Source organism: Acinonyx jubatus, chromosome B4 (assembly GCF_027475565.1).
Source record: "Acinonyx jubatus isolate Ajub_Pintada_27869175 chromosome B4, VMU_Ajub_asm_v1.0, whole genome shotgun sequence".
NCBI lineage: Eukaryota > Metazoa > Chordata > Mammalia > Carnivora > Felidae > Acinonyx > Acinonyx jubatus.
The window spans coordinates 18,567,615-18,593,785 of NC_069387.1; the positions used below are offsets into that span (position 1 = coordinate 18,567,615).

The window sequence follows — 26,171 nt, forward strand, 5'->3', positions numbered from 1 at the left end:
CGTGTCAAGTTTTATACTCATATATCAAAGATGGAGTATAAATATAAAGTGTTAATATAAAGGGGTGCTCTCAGACTCACGCACTCAGTCTACGAAAAGAGGCAGTAATCCTCGATGCCATATTTCAAAAGCATGGGCATAAAATATTTCAGAGACTTAAATTTCAGTATACAAGCATAAACTTAGATTGTCTAAAATAACAAAATGAGCAAAGATACCCACACGACAGAGAGAAATTACAAGAAGTCTTGACTGAAAAGGCTGATCATAGTCGAAACAAAATTTGTAAATAAGAGAGGTCCGTGAAGTGTGACCATCAGGTACATTTCCAAATAACCACATACCCACTTTTCTCAGGACAGACGGGCCTAGGCCTGTTGACCCCATGCACCATTTCTTTCTCCCTCCCTCTCTCAAAAGCGTAGCTGTTGTCCCATACATTGTATGGTCAGCCTACCTAACACCAAGCTCTAGGAGTCCTTGTGGCTGCATTTGTATAATCAGGACATGAGGCAGAGATGGAATTCCTACATTAGTTCAACTATTCTCCATAAATAATTAATTATTCTCCATAAAGGAATTCCTGTGACAGAGACCAAATGGCCTGCGAGCCTGAGGTATTTATTATCTGGCCTTTAACAGGAGAAGTTTGCCAGATAAATGGAGGACATACTACAAATACGTTTAATGAAAAAAAAAGTAAAATATGTATTCCCAATACATTGCTTTGGAAGAAAGTATTGACTATCTGGTCATATAACTGAAGTAACAGCGACACTGAGATAAATGAGATAATTCTAATGATTATCACCTAAGGAAACACGGGCAGGAAATAAAGGACCAGGTCAAACTAACATCCTAGTGTTTTAAAATGAATACTAAAAAAGATTTTTAAGACATTGAATTGGGGCGCCTGGGTGGCTCAGTCGGTTAAGCGTCCGACTTCAGCTCAGGTCATGGTCTCACAGTTCGTGGGTTCGAGCCCCACATCAGGCTCTGTGCGGACAGCTCAGAGCCTGGAGCCTGTTTTGGATTCTGTCTCCCTCTCTCTCTGCTCCTCCCCCACTTGTGCTGTGTCTCCCTCTGTCTCAAAAATAAATAAACATTAAAAAAAAATTTTTTTAAGACCTTGAATTGATGGGTCTTGTGATCTGGAAGAAGAAGATGAAGATTCAGGTCTAGATATCCATTCTGTGTATGTTTGTATAGCTTTTGCCATAAATATTTTTTATCGGGCTTAAAGGGGTATGCTCTGAAATACTGTCAGTTTCATTAAAAGCAAATCTGAAGGAGAAAAAACTACATATCCAAGAATATTTCTGTTAACATAAGGTGACACTAACTGTATTTTATGAAGCAGAAAATTGCTTCACACCCAAATTCTTAAAATCCTTCTTTTTTTGCTGCCTTTAATAAGACATAGAACATTTGTACACATGAGCTGCATAAAACTCTAATAGAATTAGCATTTAGTAATTTGATATTTTATATGCCTGGCAAATCTGATGTAGAATAAAGCAAGGAAATAAGGAAGCAGCACACTGTTTTATGACTGGAATCATTCCCTAAAGTGGAATGAATTTACTAATACATTGTTGGTAATCTAGAAGGACCAAGTGCAATCTTAGAAACAGACCTTTCCAGGTGAGCCCACAGATTTATAATGAGGAGAGAATAAAAAATTTTAAAAGAAAACAAAGTTCTTTATGCTAAAAGCCTCTGCTTAACATATACATAGTATTTTATATAACATGTATATACATACATCTTTCAAAATTCTCTCACATGTACTTTTTTTCACATGTACTTTTAAAATAATAAGAAAACCCATCTTGTATAATATTGTGGCAAACCCTAGAAGTATTCAAGTGTTTCCACCAAAATCAATTTACTTTTACTTGGAATAATCACACTTAAGACTTTAGAGGATGATACTGAATTTACCATGAGCTGAATATACGAATGGAGAAATATAATGTTCTTTAACCAAAATAAATAGATGAAATAGAACAATGACACTTTTCAAGGTTGACTGATTAATATAAATTAATGAATTTGGACCACTACAGGTGTATAAAAGCTATTCTAATTTAGCTCAGATCCTGGAAAAGTTATCTCACAAATACAATATTTTTTGAAGAGTAAAAGTGCATTATCCAAAAATCATTAAACAAATACCTTTTAAGAAACAGTGTTCTGCTGGTCATTATAAGACTCACTCAGGCACTATCATCTGGTATTATGATGCCTTAAATTATATCTTTTAGAGGCATACAGAGAGAAAAAGAAAAAAATTGCTTCTCTGGAGTTCCTGTCAATGTTATGTTATCATATTTTACATGAGCTCACAGTACTTGTCTGAAAGATTTAATTACATTGTAAAATACAGTGATAACAAGCCTAGATTAATTAATGGAGTGAGGTATACAAACGATTAAATAAAATTATTTTCAACCTTTTTCGTCTCAAGCAGGAGAAACATTTTTGAAAAATGAAACTCCAAATACAAAACAGATAAAATTATATCGGGTAGGGGTTTCACAGCCGTGCCTTCCCAACTCCTTCTCACCCATGACATCAGACAGTGCAGCCCTCTGCAACACTGAACCCTGGACTCTGAGCAGAACTTGAAAATCTGTGATTAATGCAGGTTTTCCTACTTAGAAATGCTAACCTTCCTAATGCAACCGTCCTTTCTACAGGTCGTTTGCAAGGACCCAAATCCACTGTGATTAGAAACACTTTATCTCTTATGCAATGAAAGAGAGAGAGAGAATATGAGAGAAGGGCATGTATTTGGATCAGTTTATTGGTTACTCTTTCTGAAGAAATGGTGACAAACAGAATGGTCTCTTGTATCTGTTATAGTCCTTTCCTAAGTGTTTATGGTTCAGAACGGGGGTAAAGTTCATGCTATGGTTCTGAGAAAGTAGAAATACCACCTTTATCCCACCTCTCTGCAAATTTTAGCATCCTAAGTAAAATTCTGAAGCTATTTATATATCAAAAGTTAAATTAGGATAAAGATCTTTTTTTTCTTTCATTCTTTTTTTTTTTAATGAGTCAATTGGCTCATCAATGGGATTTCTAGTTCCTTGCCAGAGTCTAATTTTGCTATCTTGCCAGAACATGGGTGACTTGATCCATGCATCGTTGATGTTCCTAAGGAAGACAGACAACTCTGAAAGACCAGGAGGCCATTAATCTGAGCACCATGGAATAAAAATTTGTTGGCGAAAGGATAGCATTTTACAGAAGCACAGCACGCCTAAGCCCCCAAGACTTTATGTTCCTTTTCCCGAGCCAACAACAAAGTAAAAGTCACTGCTCTTTTTGTCCACCTTTATGCATTTGAAAGTGCCATTTAAGTATAACATTTGGCATGAAGTCAAGAAGATTTTTAAAAGGGCGTCAAAAATTGGAATCCTTGAAACATCCAGGAGTTTTATTTGTGACTATTGGCTTCAGTGGCTCACAGCCAGGAGGAGCAAGCTTTTTTTCTTTCCCTCAAGATTCAGCTCTCACTTCTGTTGTACCAAGATAGCAAAGTTGAATGTTTGGCAAGGAATTTTAAATTCTGAAAAAATTCATGCATCCTGAAGGGATTTCTCCTCTTTTTTTTTTTTTAAGAAGCTAAAAAAGAAGTGGCTAAAGAAGTTGGGTCAGGACTTGGAGAATATCCTATAGATTTTCAATTATATATTAGATTACAGTGTCTTTTTTTCTTTCCCAATAAACACTTTTGACCAGGGCTAGGTTCCATGGAGGGTAAAAAAAAGCATAAAATAGCTGCTTACGTTTTTTAGGCACCTGCTATGTCAAAACACCAGAAGAGTGCTTCATCCATATTATCCCATTTAATTCTTGCTGAAACACAAGGAAGGTTGATTTTACAGAAACCAAATCTCTGGGAATTACTTGCCATGGCTCACAGTCAAGGTCAGAGTCAAGCCCTGAAGCCAGTTTTGTGTATGCGGTTCTAAGACTCGTGCTCTTTCCACTAAATAATATAACCATAACTTTTTGCAGTATTCAAATGCAAGTCATTGTGAGGAGTATTGCCAGGTTAGGGTGAGTACCTGACAGTGTGTGAAAACATGTCAACTATTAACTTGCTCCGACACTGTCGGTAACCTCAACTTTCCTCCCCTGTTTTTCCCCATTATAGCCATTTTAAATGAAACGATGTTGCTGGGGTTTTTTTCTGGCAGTGTCTCAGCACGTTGAAAATGATTAATCAAGTTATTAATTATTAATGTTCAAGTCGAGAGACTCCATTGCTCTTAGTGCCAGGATTCAGAAAGATAGTTTAGTAAGGCAAAGGAAGTTCTCGTTTCTAATGTGATACAATGTGCTGTGCTCCCAGTTTTTTCGGGATGTGCTAGTATGATGTCCAGATACAAGATCCCAAAGTTGCACATTTAGTTGGGTGGAATATACCATTGTTTTTTTAAATGGAATACGTACATTCTAAAAGCTGTAAAATTATTGATTTCACGGTTGGAAATAATTACCAAGAAATACAATCTTTCTTTTTCTAAAATAAAAATCACATGACATCTTATTCGTGCATATGTCATTTGAGGAGACAAATTGAAACTATTTGTCTTAATAGCCTTCCTTCAATTACCATTTCTCAGCCTCAGATTATCATTTATCTTCTTTAAAGAGTGATGGTATTTCCAAAGGAGTTGAAAATCTTTCATAAATAAGGAGCCAAACTGTTAAAACGTGTTTTTGTCCAGACTCAGATTAATTGCCAGAGCCGTATTTAAGATCAATCAATGAAGAAATATTGCCTTCATGGTGCTGGGATAACAAGTTTGATCTTAAATGTGAATAACCCCTGGTAAACTGAAGACTTCATCTTTAACTGTGTAACCTTTACTGGATAACAAATGTGTCATCAGGCAAGGTGCTCTAACCTTGATTGCGCTTGGGAAAAGGAACCAGGCACTTCCCTCAGGAGGCAGCATGGGTTAGATCTCATAGAAGGGAAAACACCAAGGAAACCCCACTGGCTACTCTCCTCTTCAAATCCTAGAGCAGGCTTCTGAAACTGACCATGTGGACAGATGCTCCAGGACTATCGATGTCTGCTTTCATTTAGTAATATGTACTAATCCCAGGGTTTTAAAAAGAGGAATACCTCCAGAAGCCTGCAATTTCCACCCCGCTCAGAAAGTTGACCCATTTAACGCTACACATTTAACCCTAAGATACCCTTTGGGTTTTAGCGGATTTTGTCATTCTTCAGTAAAAGCATTACTTTTAAACTTTCCAAAATTATGATGTATATTGCTTTGTATCTCTAATGAGGGTTGTTATGAGTCTCGGCCGTTTACTAATTCTTCTGTAATCTGGTGGCTGCCTTGTTTTTGCCTCTTAATCAAGCTACAAGTTGACTTCTCATTTTACTTTGCAGTTCTATAGGAAACACACAAAGCAGGAAGCAATTTACGATTTGACAGTCTCCCAAAGCTTCACTTTCTAGCGTACTAACTTCTCCTTGCCTCTTCAACTGCACAGTGCATTGTTGATTAGAAGTGGTGAGAGTAACCATTTTGTGTTGTTTCTGATCTTGAGAAGAAAGCATTCAGGCTTTCATCATTATGTGTGATGTTAGCTATAGATTATTCATAGATATTCTGTACTATTTAGGAGTACAGAATTTTAGAACCCAAGAATCAAAACCCACAGAATTAAAATGATGAAAACATAGCCAAATAATAAATTTATTCCATAGTTCAAAGATATATATTAATGCTATTAATAGCGCTAATAGCAAAAATCATTTGTTCATCTTGGAAAATGATGGGAAAAATATTTGATAAAATCCAACATTTCTTTCCTAAGTAAAAAACAGACTGACATAGAAGGATGAGTATTAATACAATAATAAATATTATTTCACAACCATGAAAAAATACACTGAACATTGAAGCCCAGAGACATTCCAGTTCAGATAAAGAAGAAAGCAAAGATGTGACTGTTACTATTTTGTAATAGAACTCTATATTTCTGGTTAATGCACAGAGAAAAGAAACATAAATATAAGACATGGCTATTGGAAAGGGGAAGCAACATTATTATCTGTAAATAAAGGTACCAGTTACACAATAAGTACACAGAAATCAATAACTTTCCATGTCAGAAATAACCATTTAGAAAATGCAATGATTAAAGCCCTTTAACAGTAGAAAAATTGATAAAATAATTACTAACAAATTTAATATGTAGTCCCTATATAAGGAAAAAAAATAAGTTTGATGAGGCACTTAAAAGAACACCTGAAAAAACATTTTAATGGATGGAAAGCTAGAATGTAGTAAGATGTCAATTATTTCCATATTCTTCCAAATTCACAATAGGACTGTTATTTGGAATATGAGACTGTGATTGTAAAAATCACAGAGAAGAAGAAATGAGTGAAACTACTCAAGAAATAATATAAATAAGATCAATGATGGAAGAGTTACACTCCTAGGTGTTAATCATGATAAAAACCATAATGATGAAATCATTATAGGAATTGTACAAGAAAGAACAAAGCAATCGATGGAAAGGTATGCCATTTCAGAAGTAGACATTAGCATATGAGTTTATTATGTGAGAAAATGTGCAGTTCCAAACAATGGATAAAGATCTAGTCAACAAATGATCCTGGGACTCTCAGCCACCTGTATTAATAAAATTTGTATACTTGGATGTGGTTCTTTATACTATGTATCAAAATAAATTTAGAATAGATTAGAGAACTAAAACTAAGGAATGAAATAAATAATGGACTAACTAAAAGAGAGTATGGCAAACTTTACCTAATGCCAAGTCAAGTAGTAAGGCCTTTCTGACCCTAAAAGCAAAGAAAGAAACCTCGCAAGGAAAGGTTGAAAAGCAAACATTGCAATGTAAAAATACAAACTGTTTCCTGTAAAAAAAAAATCATATTTAGAATAGGAAGGTGAATAACAGACAGGCAATATATTTAACAGAGTTTACTGCTCTCAGTTCATAGAAATCCTGTAAAAAAAAAACCAAATGAATAACATAATCAAATAAAATAGGGAAAATAAATGAATATATGTTCAAAAATTTAGAAATACATATAGCCAGTAAACATGTTTTAAAAGTTTATCCTCACCTGTAATGGAAGAAATGTTCACTAAAGTAAGATATATCATTTTTAATTTATCAAATTGCAGAAAGGATGATGATGAATATTTTTATAAGGTTTAAAATGACATGGGTATTCTCATATGTAGGTTGAATAAATTTTTCATAAAGCCATATGATGGAGTATATGCTGTCATTAAAAATAAACTCTCAAGGGATATTTACAGACATGGAAAAATGCCCAGACTCTGTTATTACTTTGGAAAAGCAAGCTATCACATGTTATGATTCCAATTTGATTAATACATAGGTGTAAGTAAATATATATTCAATAAAGACTGGGTGGAAAATAAAATTAATGATAATTTAGCATTGGATAACACCTACTCTGCCACATGTATGAAAGACAAGATTATGGATATTAGATATCAGACAGGACTTGAACCCAGTTTTCCATCTGAAACTCCTCTACAAAACAAAATGTCTGCATTTTGCGGATCGCCGTTCTTATTGGCATTGGATTATGGTTCTGAGCTGCCCCTAATATCAAGAGCTTTTATTAAAGGACAACAAACTCCACATCCTTGCATATTAGAATGATGTAAAATTTCATAATTTGCCTTACAATACTGTCTCTGTAATAGATTACTGTGTAGTTAGATTCATCTATCATTCCCAGAGCTCTATGTAATGAGTGGTTCAGGCATGAAAATTCTGGAAAATTTTAAGATCAGGTTTCTCAATTTTAGGAGAAGTGGTTTTAGAAGTGAAATCATCCCTCTCATGCTTGAGGCAATTGGGAACGACAAGAATGACCCATATGGGATATAAAATATGATTTTTTTTTACTATTTTTTTATTGAGAATAATTATTATAATCAACATTTTCAATTTTATGACCTAGTTTTCCAATTAAAGTTTTTAGTATTTCAAAATAAAATAATTTCCCCATCTCTTACAGCTCCATACTACCTATCACCTATTTTATCTAATGATAAAATGTCTTATTAGTTATAACCATATAATTATAAACTGAAATTATAAGCTGAAATGTTTCTGCCTTTTTAAAGCAACCTTCCATGTTTTGAGGCTGGAGTATCATTTTTTACACTTTTGAAGACTGTGGCAAGAAAATTTATTAAATGTACAATTGAATTTTCCATTAAGATAGCACACTCTGTTAAATACACATAAAGCTGCAAGGACCCTTTAAATCATGAGACACCTTGATGAGGCATTTGCTCTAGTTTTCAGATCTTTATTTTACAGATCCTTATTCTTATATAATAATCTAGAACAGAGGCCAGCAAACTACAGAAAGTGGGCCAAATTTGACCCACTTCCTGGTTTTATAAATAAAGTTTTATTGGAACACAGCCACACCCATTCTTTAGGAATTTGTGGCTGCTTTTGAGCTACAAGGCAGAGGTAAGCTGGTAGAACAGAAACTGTATATAGCCTGCAAAGCCTAACATATTTACTCTCTGGTGCTTTTTCAAGAGAACATTCACTGACTCCTGATCTAGAAAGTGACTCCTAACCAAGTCTTAAGATTCTGTGAAGTTTCTTTCCTAAATTCTCTTTTGCAGATGTTTCATCTCAGTGGTGAAAAGGCACATGTTTAACTGTGCAGTAAGAGATGCACTTCATTCTCAGCCTTTCTGTATACATTCTCACACTTACTCTATTTCCTTCGCCTGAATGTATTACCCTTGCAAAATGAGTCATATTTCTGAAACCCTTCCTATAGAACTGAGGTGAATTAAAGATGAGATTTACACTTTAATCTCTTGATTGGTTACCAAGCCAGGAGAGTATTGTGTGTTTTCTAGGCTGCCTTATTTAATGGTGTTCACTTAACACGGTGCCTGGGTCCTTTGAAATCAGCACCCCATTGAAACTGTGTGAAGAATAGTACAATCAATTTGAAGTGCAGGTCTCTATCAATTTGTTTTAGAATTAAGTAACGCTGAGAAGAGAGGAATAACTTGAAAATAAAAACATTGGAAACCCATCATAGGAGCTCTGACTTTATTGAAATCAATTTTTGAGGAATATTTGCAAAACCACGTCATCTCTATTTATAAATATTGGATAAAGATTTGACCCATGTATGAGAGCAACTTAGATGTTCTCTCATAAGATTCTGTAATACTAATTCCCAAAGGTGATGATGAAGGACTTTAAGTATACAACACATTTCACATTGATGTGGGACACAGAATTAACTCCTAAACATTTTCCAAAATGCTGACTCTAAAATGAGAATCTCACTTACTCATTTTCAACAGTTGTCAACTTTGCTGCATGTTTACTTCAAAAACATATAGGGGGATTAAAAACAGCTGATATTTGCTAAATGTTGACTGTGTACCAAACACTACTTTTAGCCCGTACGTAACCTCCCTTGCCTCATTTTACAGATGAGGAAACAAGCTTAGATAGGAAAAATAACTTGCCTAAGGTCTCATTCCTGTTTTGTGCCCAAGCCACCACTCTAACTCAAGCAGTTTGACTCCAACCCCTCTTTGACCCATGTACCCCTGAAGTCTAAAATGAACTAAAAGCAGCCAACCGGAGTGTAAGAATAGACACTAGTGCTTGATTTTTGGGGAGGGCCCTGAGAAAGGGTTGCTAACTCTTCTGAGTGGGAAAAAAAGGAGATGCTTCTTAGAAGAGATAAGCTTAAGTTGAATTGGATTTACTAATTAGAGACAAAGAAGGTATTCCAGACATAAGTAATAACATGTTCAAAGGCAGAGCGATGAAAGAACACAGCACATTCAGGCAGGGGCACCAAGGGGCATGAGAACAGGTTGTAGAGGATGGGCGGGAGGGTAAGAAGGGGCCTGCCATATCAACATTTCATACAGGAAGTCCACGGTTGTGAAATTTCAGTGTAGTAAGCATCACCCGGGGTGCTCATTTGCAATGAAAATTGCTGGACCCAAACTGCCAGAGAATCTTATTCTGCTACATTGAGGAATTTGCTTTCAACAGGAATTCCAGGTGATTCCAGGGTAGGAGAGAGCCTCTTTGCGAACACTGTTAAGAATGTCAGGAAATCAATACGCTGGAGCATGATATGGTTAATATCATTGGATTTTAGAAAAAACAACGCAGCGGCTCAGTGGAGAGAGGAAGGTGTTCTTAAAAGGGATATTTAGGTTTTGGGCTTTTTTTTTAAGAATTCAGAGATAATGTAAGGGTGGTTTTCTTAGTGATTTGTAACAAACACACACATGCCCACATACACATATAATATACCCTTTTGTTTATATAATTGCTTGTGGATGCAGTATAGATTACTATTTTGTAATAGTAATTACTATTTTCTAATAGTAATTACTATTACTTGATTTATTAAATCAAGCAAAATGCAGTGTTCCTGTACTTTTCTTGGGATTAATTTAACAATTTAAAGGACTACTTACTTAAGATGAAATTTCAGTTGACCTGTAACTTAAGATCTGGTAGTGCCTAGTTAATATATAAGGTAAAAGTTATTAATTCCCACTGGCTTTGAATACATCTAGAATAGGTAAGTGAATACATTTTAAAAATTATCTATTCCATTTGCTTACTTACAGCTCTCAAAATGGCTTGTGATCAGGTGACTCCCAAAATATGTTTTTTTAGAAAATCAATAATCCCCATTGCAAAAGAGAATGTCAATATGTGTTTCAATACTTAAACAAACGTGAAAGAAAAAAGGAGAAGAAGGACAGTCATCTAATTCGTCTGGAATTAAACAGACTCCAAATGTCAAATCTCTTTGGGTAACCGGAGATGGCCTTGACCAACAAGGGATTCTCAAACTTGGGATGGCAGATCACACACTGATGTTGATTCCACACTTAAGCTTATTCAACACAGATGGTAGGCATAAAATAGCTGAGCTCTAATGGATCGTGTCTGGGCAAAATGATAGATATGGTCTTCTTTGTTGACAGAGATGTTTTCACATTCCACTTGAATTAAATTATGCTCATCCATACCATGGTACATAATCTCTGGCAAGGATTCTTAGAAAAAGTCATCATGTGAACTCATCGCAAAGCAAGTGAAAAAAAAAGTTGCAGAATAGTACTATAAGAAAATATGACAAAAGTTGAATGCTGTCCATTTATTTTGAAAAATGTATAAGTGTGTATGTTAATATTTATCAATAGGGATTCATATATATTATATATAAATATATACATAGATATTGAAATTCAGGGGTTATGCAAATCCTTAATTTTAACAGACTAGCAAAAATACTTTGAATTTCTAATATGAAAAGAAATTATGTTTTAGATATACTAGGTATGATTTTATATGATACCAATCCTAGCTTTCAAATGTTCACAATCAAGTTTGGTAAATAATACATAAGCACATGAAATTTTATATAAAGGGAAAAAGTTAAATAATAAAAGTAAAATGTGATCACAGCAATTTTGAAGCTTTATCAGAATGGGCACCAGATATTAATTTCTGGGTCTTAAAAAAAAACAAATGGACAAAGAGTGCAGAAAATCATTCCAGTCGAGGAAGACAGTAGGAGTGAACAAAATCTTCTTAACCCGGTGCTTGCTGAAATCGACCTTTTAGAGAAGACCTAATTGGAGTGTTTTTAGGAGTTGCCAAGAACATATTCAGGTCCACTGATTCAATGGAAGGACTCACAAAACTCTGAAGAGCTGTTATATTCAAGGTTCCCATTTGTTATAACAAAAGGATACAGATTAAAATCAATACAGGTGAAAGACACATAGGGTAGAGCCCACAAGAGACCAGGGACAAGCTTCTGATTGCCTTCTCCCAGTGGAGTTGCACAGAAAGCACTTAATTCCCCCAGCAGCAGTTTGTGAAAACACACACCCAAGTGTTGCCAACCAAGAAAGCCTACCCATGCTTTGGTGTCGAGGGTTTTTACAGAGGTCGGCCACGCAGGTATGAATTTCTTTGTGACTCTTCTCATCTCTAGTCTCTAGCCCCTCCACGAGGTCATGTTGATACAGCATGGCCCCAGTCTCCAGGTGAATCAAAACAGACACAAATCATATTGTTAGAATAAATTATCTTGCATAATCCAAGACCCACGATATACAAAGACACTCTTATCAGGTGGGATATTCCAAGGGCTTAGAGGTTTTCTCCCAGGAGCCAGACAAGGGCCAGTTCTTTCTTTGGAATGTGAGGGTTTCAACACCCCAAACCTGCTGAGTTAATCCTTTACTGCACAGTAGAGAGTTTGCATGACTGTGGGTTTTAAATTTAAAAAAAAAATTTTTTTTAGAGAAAACAGATAAAAAGACCTGAAATCCTAAAAAATGATGCCTGCAAAAAACCTGTGTATAACCATTGGTTTTGATGATGAGAAAAAGAAAATATGAGTGAAAAGAAAACTAACCTCATAGAATAGCAATTGGTTTTACCTTTGCTTGGGACCCAGGTGTCCTGCAGAGAGTAGTGGGCGTCAGTGGAGTAATTTGCTGCCATGTGTGATCCTAATTGCACAACTACCTGAGGAACGAGTCCTTACTCACCATCCTGTAAATACCTCACTGCTACTCCAGTTAACAGTTCTATAGAAGAAAGTTCATGTTAATGCTAAACTGAAAATTGGAGAATTAACTAACTTGCCAATCTTTTTCTTTTAATTTCTGCCCTGCACTCCGCACCCCATATTTTCTTTTCTGAACACTGCGTCCTCTCCAAAGATGTTCCAGTGGATTTGACCGCCATCGGCAGGACTGGGTGGACAGTGGATGCCCTGAAGAGGTACATGTGCTTTATAACCACAGGATTCCTGAGACCAAGCTGTCCTATAGGGTTGCTACATCTTAATGAAAATGGCACCTAATTTAACAAAGATATGCAGCAATTGTTGGGTCCTTAATATATGCCACACATTGGGCTTATCTCTTTACATGTATTATCTCGATTGATTCTCCTACCCTTCCTGTGACAAGGGAGCTCCCTTCCTGGGAGCTGTTATTGCCCCCATATTACCAAGGGGAGAAGAGGGAGGGGTGAGGGAAGGGGGTGGGGAGGGAAGCCCTGAGGGAACAGAGTTAGGTGTGTGGCTAGGAAATAGAACCAGAATTTGAATCTCACAAGCAAAAGGCAGTTCTCTTAAACACTTGCAGCTTTTCTAAGATCTCGGAAGCCATTGTTCATCTTTTTTGCTCAAATAACAAAACCGATGGTATGGAGGAAAAGACTGATTGCAGCAAATTGATGTAATATAAGTTGGAAATGGTATAACATGGAAACAGTAACTCCAAGGCAAGCATGATACAGACAATGATGCAATGAAACGATTCAAGCAAGTGCATGCAATTGCAGAAACAATTTTATCCTGTTCATAATTTTCTAGTGAATTGCATTTACATTGTCATTTCAGGTCCTATAAAGATATCCTATCAAGTTCACAAAGAAAAGTACTTGTTTTTTCTCCCTGTGTTAAGTGTTAGAGTGTGAATTTTGAATGAAGATTATTAGCAATTATACACGTTTTCTCATTCAGGAAAGCAAATCATGTCAAAGTGATTTTAACTGTTTAAACTGTTCGGGGACCAATGGCTACTAAAGCCTTTCTTAAAAATTAAGGTTTTATAATGATGTCTTATAAATATCCTGAAACAAACATCTTTGAGAATATACTTGAATTTTAAGTGCCATATTGCCAACACAGCCTTCATCAACTCTTTGACATTCATTTGGGGGATTATAGTGACATACACTAATCTATCTATTTCACTTCACTTACAGAGCAACATCATTCAAAATGAAAATAGATTCCTGGAGCCATAGTTGTATTTTCCAACTGATGTTTCTTTCATGTAATCACATTTGCCTCCATGAAAACATGGCAGTTGAATAGCTGTAGTTGTGCAAAGATCAAAAGTGTAATTCAGGCATCTTACTTTTCTTGCCCACCATGAACCAAGGAAATAGGAAGAATCCATCTTATTTTAAACAGCCCTGAATATATCCTAAGTATGTTTTGTGGAATGTGCTGAGCACTGAAATTACAAAAATTTTAAAAATGACCCCCTATTCCCAAGTATCTCAGAGTCAAGTACATTTTTTAATATCCAGTGTTTCCTTTCAATTATGTAATTAAATTGTCATTTACATTACATTAATTACATACATTTAATTATGGTGAGCAATTCTATCCTTCTTTTACAGGTGAGTAAACAAAGCCACCAAGTGCAGTCCATCTTCTGTGACTAAAACTAGAGTTAAATCTTTCTGATCCTATGAGATAAATTTACTCCATAAGTACAAATCCTAATATGAGCACTTACTATGTACTGTTCTAAGCACCAATAATATAAAAATGGAAGAAGTATGTCCAACAGGTAGTTAGACCACTGAACCAAGGACTGCTTTTAGAGAATGACCTGGGTAGAGAGTATCTGTAAGGATATGGTCTTGTTAAGTAACATAAGAGAAGCCTTGCTTGAGGAGGAGATATTCAAGATGATGCCTGAAGGTTAATAGAGCTAAGAAGAGGAGTGGTGAGAGATGAGATTGGCGAGGTCAACAGACCCTCAAGTGTGACAAGTTGAAGGAGTTTAGGCTTTATGCTAAAGGCAAGGGAAGTATGGAGGGTCCTCAAAAAATTAAAAATAGAACTACCATGTGATCCAGCAATTTCACTTCTGGGTATTTATCCAAAGAAAATGGAAACACTAACTCAAAAAGATAATAGCACCCCATGCTCATTGCAGCATTATTTACAATAGCCAAGATATGGAAACAACCTAAGTGTCCATCAGTGGATGAATGGATAAAGAAAATGTGGCATATACGTATGAATACACACACACACACACACACACACACACACACACACACACACACTGGAATATGATTTAGCCATAAAGAAAGAAGGAAATCTTGCCATCTGTGACAATATGGATGGACCTTGAGCGCATTATGCTAAGTGAAATAAGTCAGAAAAGGCAAATACTATATGATCTCACTTATATGTGGAATCAAAACAAAACAAAAACCAAAGGAAAAAAAAACCATCGTGGATAGAAAACAGATTGATGGTTGAGTGGATAAAATTGGAGAAGGGGCCCAAAAGGTACAAACTTCCAGTTATAAAATAAATACACCCTGAGGAAGTCATGTACAGTATGGTGACTTCAGTTAATAATACTCTATTGAGCATTTGAAAATGCCAAGAGAATAAATCTTAAAAATTCTCATCACAACAACAACAAAAGTTTGTAGTTATATGTGGCAACAGATGTTAACTAGCCTTATTGTGGTGATCATTTCACAACATATAGAAATATTAAATCATTATGGTCTACACCTGAAACTAATATAATGCTATATGTATATATTATACCTCCATTAAAAAATAATGGCAAGGGAAAGGATTTTAATTAGGCCTTTTGGAAGAATCACCCTAGCTATGGGGCGAATGATAACTTGAAGCAGGAGGCCAATAAATTGACTGTAGCTATAACCCAGCCAAATATGCTGATGATCCGGCCTAAATCAGTGGGAAGGGTCATGGTGACCACAGCTGGGGTGGTGGAAGGATCCGAAGGTGGTTGGGTGAATGGAAATGAGGACCGTGAACGTGTTTTAAAATTCTTGTTATCCTTTGCTTTTAGAATATCTTTTTAACATTTTATAACATTAATGTACCTTTGAAAAACAGTAAGAAAATGATTACCCAGGATCATGCTACCCAATTTATGAACTAGATTATCCGTGACTAGGAAGCTGATTGTCTGTGCTGCTCCATTGCATCTGTGCCCTTCCCTATTAAAAATAAATAAAGCTATTTGGAATCTTTAACTTATCACTCAGAATTTTGTTTTATAACACTTATCCCTGTTGGTGCCCGTGATGGTGATCTATTCACTTTTATAGCTATATATTCCATGGTATTAATATGTCATTCATTCACTTACCAAATATTTATTGGGTGCCCATGATGTCACGGGCACTTTTTTAGGTACTGGAATGGAATGGTAAGAAAATAGTCTGACAAAACAAAACACCAAATTCTGCCTTCCTGAAGCTTATATTCTCACAATCATGTTTTCTTCACTCAGTCTTATGGACATTTGTTTCAAGATTTTTCCTCTGACAAAAGCGCCTTGTGCATGTCTCCTAAGTCAAATGTACACAAGTTTCTCTAATATTCCCAAAAGTGGAATCGCTGAATGGGAGTCAGACAAATGTTCAAATTTGAAAGATAATGCCAATTTTTTTCCAGTGTGTCCATGAACACGACCAGCACAACGCTGGAACTCTTACAGGTTCCCATTATTTCATGGTCGCTACGATCCTGATTTTGTCGGACTTCATTTCTGCAGATCTACTCGCTATCTAATTTGGTATCTTATTGGGAACTCCATTTGTCTTTCACCAATTATCAGCGAAGTTGAATCTATTTTCATATTCTTTTTGGCTTCTGTGTTTCTTCTTCTGTCTTTCCTCTTCTGTGAAATTCCTGTTCATGTCTTTTTGTCATTTTTCTATTGAGTAATTATCTTTTTCTTTTTATTCTAGACCATAGGTCTCCATTGATTATATGTAACAGACATAATACATCTGATATATAACCCCCTTATAAAATTATCGTACTAATTTAAAAAATACATATCAAGATTCTTGGTGGCTCTCTACTGAAACAATCTTACCACCTATAAATAAAAGAATTTTGCTTATTACTTTTTATACCTTTTTACTTTATTCCTTTTTTACTTATTCTTTATACCTTTTTACTTATTTCTGCTGTGTTACTGCTCTAGCTAGTATCTCTAGGTATATATATCTTCCCCAGATTTTGGATTCTCTTCATTTTCTTCATTATTTTATTTAGTTAACATCTATTCTCAATCTAAGGTGTCAAATTAATCAGTCTTTTATTTTATTGTTAGTTTCTGGGTATATGTATCTTGTTTAAAAAGCCCTCTCCTACCAAATTTCATAGTCATTTTTCATGCATTTTTCTCTTAAATATCTTAAAGCTTTATCTTTTTTTACATCAAAGTCTTTATTCTATTTGGAATCGGTATCTATGTATGATATACAATGGGAATCCAATTTTGTGAGGAGCTTTCCCCTTTATAGATGATTTCAAGCACTGTGTGTTGAATAGTCCTTCCTTTTGGCAATTTCTTGCCAAGCCACCTCTTTCCTAGTTTCTACATAACCAGGGAGTTGGTTTCTGGGCTCTCTTCTTCTAATCCTCAATTTGTCAATACCCTAACTAATGTCACGGTGTCTTAATTATCATCATCTTATAGAAATCTTGCTATCTCTAGGACAAGTCTTACTTTTTCTTCTTCACAAGTATTTTGACTATTAGGGGACTTTTGTTCTTCAAATAAATTTAGACTCAGTATGTCCAGATCTGTAATCAATCAACATGTTAATATGTTGATTGGATTTACATTGAATTATGGACTATAGCACATTTCCAATTTGTGAAAAGTTTTAAAATTTATTTTATTGTTGACCTCGAATTATTGATTCAATTATTGTCAGAAAGCATCTTTTAACCTCTTCTTTTATATCATCTATCTTTTTATTTCTCTGTGTTGCATCCTGGGGAGTTTCTTCAGATCAGTTTGCCAGTTTATTAAATCTGTCTTCATCTTTTTTGATCCACTATTTAACATATCAATTGAAGTAGTCATTGCAAAAAATGTATTTTTCATTTCTAAAATTTAAATTTTACATTTTATTAAATCTGCCAAGACATTTTTATTGTCTATATTACTAGTTAATTTTTAAACTTTACCTTTCATTCCTTAAAATATTTCATATATGATTTTTTGTCTGTCTTCTATTGGATGATCACAATATCTAAAGATTTTCATAGTTTAAATACATTGCTCATTGTTTTTGCTAACTTTGTCAGAGTGTGCTTCTTCTTTTTGTGTTTCTGTTTGTGTCCTTTAATTAGAATTGCATTTTTATTCGATTTTATTCCATGGGAATCCCTAGGACCTAAATAGATGGTACTTTCTACCAAAGAATGTTTGATGATGAGAACCTGAGAGTTTTAGGGGATATCATATGTCCCTATTTAATATGTGAGGAGAGGTTTAGATTTATCTCCCCCATCTACTGCTGGCACAAGACTTGATCTCCTTGGAGAAATATTTTATTTTTGACATGTTTTGCCCTATAGGCAAATTCTAGTCTTTTACTTTGTCTAATGTATATTACTCCTACTCCATTGCACACAGCTTTTGCTTTATTTTGTTTTGGGGGAGAGACAATAGAAAGGTATTCTTGGAGATTTTCTTTGTGTCCTGCAAATCCTAGTAATGCTTTAAAATTCGTATTTTATCCAGAATCTCCTTGTTTTATAGAAGGAAGACCATTTAGAGTCCATAGTCTGCCTTTAGTGGTCTGAGTAAAACAATTCCAGGATGTTACCTTAAATATCAGGGTGTTTACTAATAGTATTCTTTTACAATAGAAACACAGGAGGAGAATAATATGTGGCAAGTTCCATTTCAGTCTTATTGAGTTGGAGATGTCTGTGATATCCACATGCATATGTTAAGTCAATAGATGAATATTTGGGTCAGAAATCCAAGAGAGACATATGTAATGTTGGTATGGATTTATGTAAATTAATATAAAGATGTGAATTGAAATCATGGGTGTGGTGGAAATTGCTAGTGAGAGTGCATATAGCAAAGAGATTAGTCAAGAAAGATCCATAAGAACTACCAACACACAACAGGGAGACAGAAGTAAAAGGAAATAAAGGAGTTGTTAGAAACCTATCAGAAGACTGGTGAGGATAAATGTCACAGAACCCTGGGAAGTGGACAGGTGTGCCCCTTGCTATGAGATATCAAGAATATAGACAATTTCATGCATAAGAAGATATTAGGACCACCAACATGAGAAGTTTCCAGTAAGTTGTATTGAGTAAAAACAAGATTTTTACAAGTGGGGAAAGTGGGAGTCTGCGAAGACCAAGACAGACCAATCTCTCTGGAAAGATGACTGAATGGAAGGGAAAGTAGGGAAATGTCAGGGTGTGTTGTAGAGAAGGAGGACTGAGTTTTTAAAGTAAGATTGGACATGCTTGAGTGTGCTTAAGCTCTAATGGGAACAAGGCAGTGGAAAACTCAAGATTGTAAACATTGAAGAGAAAGGATTGTATTAAATGAGCAAGTTCACAATGCCTGAGAAAAGTGGGCTGAGTTGGGCCACAGTAGAGGTTGAGAGAATAGCTATAAATACTGAGCCTCTTCCATTATAACAGAAAGGAAGAGGGGTAGGTCAGTACAGATTTGAGCAAGAATGCTGATTTGTAAAGAAATGTAGAGAATTCTTGCTTATGATTCCTATCAAAGAAATAAAAGGTGAGCCCATGGAGTCAGATTGGGACAGGCATTATAGTTTTTGGTAGAGTGGAGTGGGTTTGAAATTGATACAGAGGACAATGGGAGAAGAGACCAGCAAAGTAGGACAGAGTTGCCAGGCAGCACGGAAGGCCTACTGAGGTGGTGGGAGGTAAATTTATGGAGCTCCCAGTCAGAGGCTGTGTGATCGTTCTCCAGCTGCTCATGGCTTTGTTGCAGGCAAGGAAAAGGCAGGTATTTTACTCCATTTAGTATTGGGGTTTTCTGAAAGGGTGCTGTGGGAAAACAGACAAAACGGGGCAAGATAAGTGAAGAAATTGAAAAGAGAGGTTGAAGTGATGCAAAAATAGGAGACTTGACTTTGTGCATAGTCAAAGGAGAAGCAGAATCTGAGTGAGCACATACATGGAGAGATTGGAAAGAGGACAACTGGATCTATGATCTCAAAACACAACCATCTCCAACTGCAGATGAGGGCCAGACTGTGGGGGCAAGAACTGATGTGGAGCTAGCAAGGAGATCATTAGGTCCCTGGGGCTGAGAAGATGTGGGAACCAACAGTTGAAGATTGAATGACCCCTAGGATATTGGGAATTGCAGTGGAGAAGAAATCTGTATCTCACCCTTTGTAAAAGAGGAAGCCATCTCAGGAACTCCCGCTGAACTAGTAATAAGTGCCTTGTATTTCATTAATGACAAGAGAAGTTTAAGAAAGGAATTTATTTAATAATAATTTTCTAAAGTGGGGTGAGTACCACCCATGTGCAGACTGATTATCTTCTACTTGAGACCCTACCAGAGGGATGACGTCCTTTGGAGAACAAAGAGGTTGAGAGAGAAACACCAGCTTCTAAACCATAAAAGTTTGGGTGGTGGAAATTGTTGCTGGTGAATGTTGTAGGATTTATTTTTGTGGGCTGTAAATAAAAATAAAATATATATCTTTTCCTGATGTCTTCAGTCTAGCTCTGCTAGGGAGAAATAGGCTAAGTGATTACATGAGGGCCATCCAATCTTTTGTTTGGGTGATTTTGAATATTTTGTAATAGAAAACAAAAAATTTAAATACTCATTCAATGTGTGGTGGATTAGTTTTGAAACAATAAGGGGATACGGAGCATTTTACCAAATTTTTAGAACTTAGCATTATTGGTTTGAAGCGCCTTCTTCACATACCCAAGCATGTTTTAATTCTTATCTGTATGAACATGTTTTTCTTCTTGTATGAACTTCTCCCTCATGACATCATGTCTTTTATATAGAGATTGATATAAGATTTAGGGCAAGATAAATAGTAGTATGAAAGATTAAGAACAGAAATGATGAAATCCAAATATCTGAAGATGGAAATGCTTTGTTACATCCGATTTTTTCTCATCTTTTATATACTTTGTAAATTATTAAAATCTATAAATATTGTTCTCTATAAAAATAACTTATTCCTCATCTTGATATGAAAGCCCTTAATGCTTCACAGCCCAACTTCTTTGATGTAATTTTCTAAACACATGTGTGATCGCTCTTAAATTGTTTTCCTATTTGTTTCTCTTATCAGTCAAAAGAGAAGATGTGTGAGAACACAGAGCCAATGGAAAGTTCTTCTCAAACCACCACAACTATACAAGCAACAACCACAAAATTCAGGGTCTTAACAACCACCAGAAGAGCAGCGACATCCCAGCTGCCCACCAGTCTGCCCACAGAAGGTGCTCTAGATATTTTTGCTTTTTTCTGAAGGAGGGGAAAGTCACTGTATTGACATGTACTGGAGTAGCTCTCTAGAGAGAAAGTTATCTTTTGGCAAACTGGATTTCTAAAGGACTTCTAAAGGGGAAAAGATAAAATTATTACAGAAGAAAAATATGTGCTGGGATTCTTGTAACGTATGGCACCTTTTCTTAAGACTTAGATTTCATTAGTGATCTTGGCTACTTGTCCTCAATAGAAAAGAAATACAGACTTCCTTTTATATCGGTAAATTTTGTCGTAACTGAATTCAACATTTCAGTCACAGGAGAGAAAGGCAAAATGCATATAAAATGTCCAGTGATTTCAGATTCTGAAAATAGATAATTCTATTTATATGCAATTCTAATATTTACCTGAATCCAGTCAGTAAAATATGTTGGTCTATAATCTGTAGAGGGACAATGTGTATGTCAAAGAAATTGTCTTTGAAAAACATTTCCTCTGTCAGGGAAGACAAAAGTACAAGAGAATATTGATGCGTGGGACAACTCATTGAGGGAAGAAGGTATATTAGCCAAAATATAACCACTTATTCTAAATGACGCCACTAGGGAGAAATGTGAGACCAGTTGGCCAAGAGTAGGCTCTGATGGAGAAAAAATAGTCTTACTTATTTATGGTCATAAACCTGGCTTTCATTTGAATAATAAATTAAACTTGAAACTTTTACTTTTAGTTGAAATTTAATTGGATATTAAAAGTTAACTAGAGTAAAGTGACAAAATGAGATGAGGAAGCTGCTAAATCATTTTATTGCTTTTGAAACCAGTGCTGCATTTTAATACATATTGTTTTGGATTGTTATATAGCCTGTGAAGTATTTTTGGGGTTTGAATCCTCCTCTGAAAAAGCATTAGGAGACAATGACTGATCATCATATTTATGCCCCACTAAAAAATTTTTTGTTACAGTAACTTTGAATTTCTCTTCCAGATGATACCAAGATAGCACTACATCTAAAAGATAATGGAGGTAGGAATTGATGCTTTTCTTTCATAAATATTTTCAGATGCTAAGTCATTTCATTCATTTATATATGAGAAAGGATTTGTGGGCTTCTAATACACAGTGAGATTATATTTCACTCCCTGTTGGTATTTAACATGGGGAGAATTCAGTGGGTGGTTTGAAAATTGAAATGGTTTCAATGGTAGAATGAAATTCTAATCCTCATATTTGCCTATAAAACTATAGGATACCAATGACCAATTATAACGTGAAAACTTATCCACACACCTTGCTCTCCTTTTTCGTGTACTGTTCCTTGGTTTGATTGTGTATTGAGTATCTACACAGAGCAGGTATTGGGTTCAAATGTTTTCTTTTTTTTTTCTCTAAGTTGACTACTCAACATTATTTATAAATAAAATTAAGAATTAGACAAATATGGAAATATATTTTATAGGCCCTTTTGTCTCTTATGTCAAGCAGGGGACAAAAATTAAACATGCAAAAAAGAACTTTTAAGTAGTTGCATACTTCAAGTTTTCTAAGACAATTTTTAGAGAAACCTATATTGATACTTAAAAATTTGAGGAAGAAAAGTTTTACCAAAATAAGACTGTGAAAGATATTGCCTAAAATTTTTAAAACCAGTTCTTTTTCTATTAAACTATATTAGCTCAGATGTGCCTCTCTATCATAGCTTGCTGGATCTTGATAAAAGAGATTTTTTTATCAGCAACTGTTTATTCAACTCAGGAAGTTGGGGGGGGGGGGGGGAAGGTGGGGCCTCTTCTTAGCAGCCTCTTTCATGTAAATGTGGCCCTACTGTGACATTGATCTAGACACAGTTTTACTTTTGCAGCCCCAGCTGATTTTGTAAGTCAAAATCCAATGTATACATTCTTAGGGATTTTTTTTAAGTAATTGTAGAGATTAGTTTCTAAATTAGTCCAGGTTAAGTAACAAAAATACATCTATGTTTTCTTAGGTCACTGTATGATAAGATACATACTGTATGCATCTTTAATTTCATGTCAATCCATTTGAAAGATCAGCTGCTTAGCTTCTTCATATATATCATTATTACATCAATTCTCCATTGTCTTGTGTCTGTCTAATAGTGTTTTATTTCATTCATTTCTTACTTATCATAGTATTAATGCTGTAAGTGGATAGCTTTACAGATGACCATTTGCCTGTATATACTTGCTAGAAATAAATTAAAATCTCAGCACTTGAAGGGCCTTTAGCAGTCCCCCAGTTGAGAATTTCTCAGAACAGGATGCTGTTTAGTTTCATGTGAACACAAGTCCTAAATTTGGTGTTATGTTATTTTGAGGGAGGGAAGTGGGAGATAAATGAGTTGGAGGAGGAGTCGCCAAGAGGCTTCTGTTGTATTTGTTACATTTAATTATTGATTTGGGTAGTAGTTTCGTGTGTGTTTATTATATTATTTCTATGCTGTCTCTTTTCTTTTTAATATTCTAATTATTTAGAATAAATATTCTGTAGTGCTAACAGAAAAAAAAATCCTGTGATCAAATAGGTAAGAGATACTCTGGGTGAAAGAAAATGAAAGAGGTTTCTTTGCTAGAGTGCTATTCAAAGCTTTTAATGTTCATTCATTTATTCATTCATTAATTCCTGCTGGATGCCTGCTAATTGGAGGGCATTGTCACAGGCTTGGATCCATGATAAGTGAATGAGATTTAGCTAAATTCCCTGCTTTCGGGGACCATGTATTCTAAAGAAATTTCAAGATGGCAATAAAGATTTAGTATCTGGCATTTCTCCATTATTTGGTCATAAAACCTTTTTATAAGTTACATCTCATGGACTTAATGCTTTGCAAAATACACTTTGGGAAGTAGTTCCCTAGAATCTTACCAATTATCCTAAGGAAAATCTTTAGTTTTGTTGAATGCATCAAGGAATCATAAAACTTTGAAGATTTTCTTAAAGCAGTGCATTAGAATACCTTATGATATTGAGAAACCAAGTGGAGTAAATTCCTGATGTAAATGTAAGGTTTTTTTTTTCTTTTCTGTCATACTGGAGAAGTTGACTGATGGATTTTCAGATGATATTTAGATCATTAATATGCAGCCATGAATCCATCAGGACTCCAAAATATCACAAGAAGACTTTAACTGTGTCTATATACTGGAATTCTTTCCATGTCTAGGATTGTTTATAGGGCCTTTTTTCTTAAAGTACATTTGGAGCAGACCAACCTGGCCAGTATTAAGATAAATGTTCCTTCAAAGCGGTGCTTAAGGGAAATTACACATTACTTTTTATAGCACCTTCATCAAGATAGCATACTTATCATTGTTTTTATCTTACAGAATTTGAAGATGCAGGAAAGATTGCCATTTTAAATCTAACTTGATTAGTTGATTAAACATATTGAGAATAGAATTCAGAATTGTCCAGCCCCTCCACATCCAGGTTAACATTTTTGCAAAATGGAAGTAATAATGAAAAGGATGCCTAATTTAAGTGTTTTCTCACATTTGTTAATTTTTTTAATGCAAGCTAATAAATTTTTGTAAATTGCTATATATTGTTGCAAAGAAATTTAGCTCATTTTATTTCTTGATTTAATTTAATTGGCTGGTTTTAAAAAGCATTTTAATTTAGAGATCTGTAGTTTTTGATGAAAAAGGGTGACATTTTTCAAAATAGTCAATATGTAGCTAGAAGCCAATGATGCTGGCTTTAGATATTGGATTACTTTGGCTGAGTCTTTCCGGGACATTTCTGTGGGTTAAAATAGTTGATTTTCTAGTGGAATCCACAGCTGACATGATTATACATTCACTTTCCAGGAGATTTTCCTTCATCTTTGATATGAAAGTATAAAATACTTCTGAGCAGCTGGACACCAAAGGCACACAACAGGGTTTCTCATTCACAGGACCCAAACTGAGTTACAGTCTGCTAAATCACTCTTGATGAATCTTCAACTGTGAATTGAGTTTCCTGCTACATTTAGAGTAAGACTAGGTAGAGCTTCTGGAAGTTTCAAGATAGTTTTGGGTTTAGGAAAGTTTATTAGCCTTATGGGTTGAGTGGAAATTCTAAGACCTAAGAATAATTTGGAGAAAAGAACGTGTAAACAAACCTAAACAAAGAAAATGGTATCTAATGAATATAGGCCTCCTTAGTAAGGTGTATAACATTGATTGACCATTGTAAGTGATAGAATACAAAAACTCAGAAGAGCGAGTATAAACATGACCCTTTATCTCCAACTATACAACGATCTCCAAATAGTTGGGAGGAGGAGGAGAAGAAAAAGAAGAGGAAAAAGAAATATTTGTTGAGTGTTTACTATGTTCCTGGCCCCATTCTACATGCTGTCATTTATTACTTCGTATAATTCACACAACACCCCTGTGAGTTGTTCCTATTATTATCTCCATTTTTTAGCTGAGAAAATAAAGGTACAGAAAGGTTAGATGGCCAGTACGTGGCAGACCTGGGGTATGAGTCTTTTGGGCCTTAATACAGCCTCTCAGTATGGCTGTTCTCTTACAGTCAAACTTCGAACAGGAAATGCCACTCTAAAGTATTTCGCTTACTCCTACTGTATTGTTTTCCTTTTTCTCTAACAACTGATGATACTTGCAAGTATTTGGAAATGGAATTTATTTTCTTTTCCCATGTAATTATGCAGTAGTTTCCATCTTATCCTTTCTATGAAAATCACAACACATCGATTTTCCTGTGTCATTGAGGAGTGTCTGAATCACTGGCATGCATTCTCCAAACTACAGGGCTACGCTGTGTTTATGTTCAAAATCTAATTTAAAATCCTTTCAGCCTTCTTGGTTTCTCCAGAAATTCAGGTTTAATTCACCATCAAGGGGTTTCTAGGATGTATTTTTTAAATGTATGTATTTCTGTGGATAGTGGTTATAAGCATTTAAAATCACGTCTTTGGGTTTTCAAATCCTGGCAAAAGCTTATTAGAGGAGTACATTTCAAAGGAAT

The 26,171-nt window shown here is 35.2% G+C and overlaps 1 protein-coding gene across 2 annotated transcripts in view; it reads left to right on the forward strand.

Annotated features, from left to right (window-relative positions):
- Window positions 1-26,171, forward strand: part of PLXDC2 (plexin domain containing 2) — a 442,292-nt gene that overhangs the window by 358,125 nt on the left and 57,996 nt on the right. For both annotated transcript variants that reach the window (XM_053225369.1, XM_027073562.2), the window contains exons 10-12: window positions 12,822-12,882; window positions 21,034-21,184; window positions 22,161-22,199. In XM_053225369.1, coding sequence (XP_053081344.1) covers window positions 12,822-12,882; window positions 21,034-21,184; window positions 22,161-22,199 — 251 coding nt within the window. The remainder of the gene's footprint in view (window positions 1-12,821; window positions 12,883-21,033; window positions 21,185-22,160; window positions 22,200-26,171) is intronic.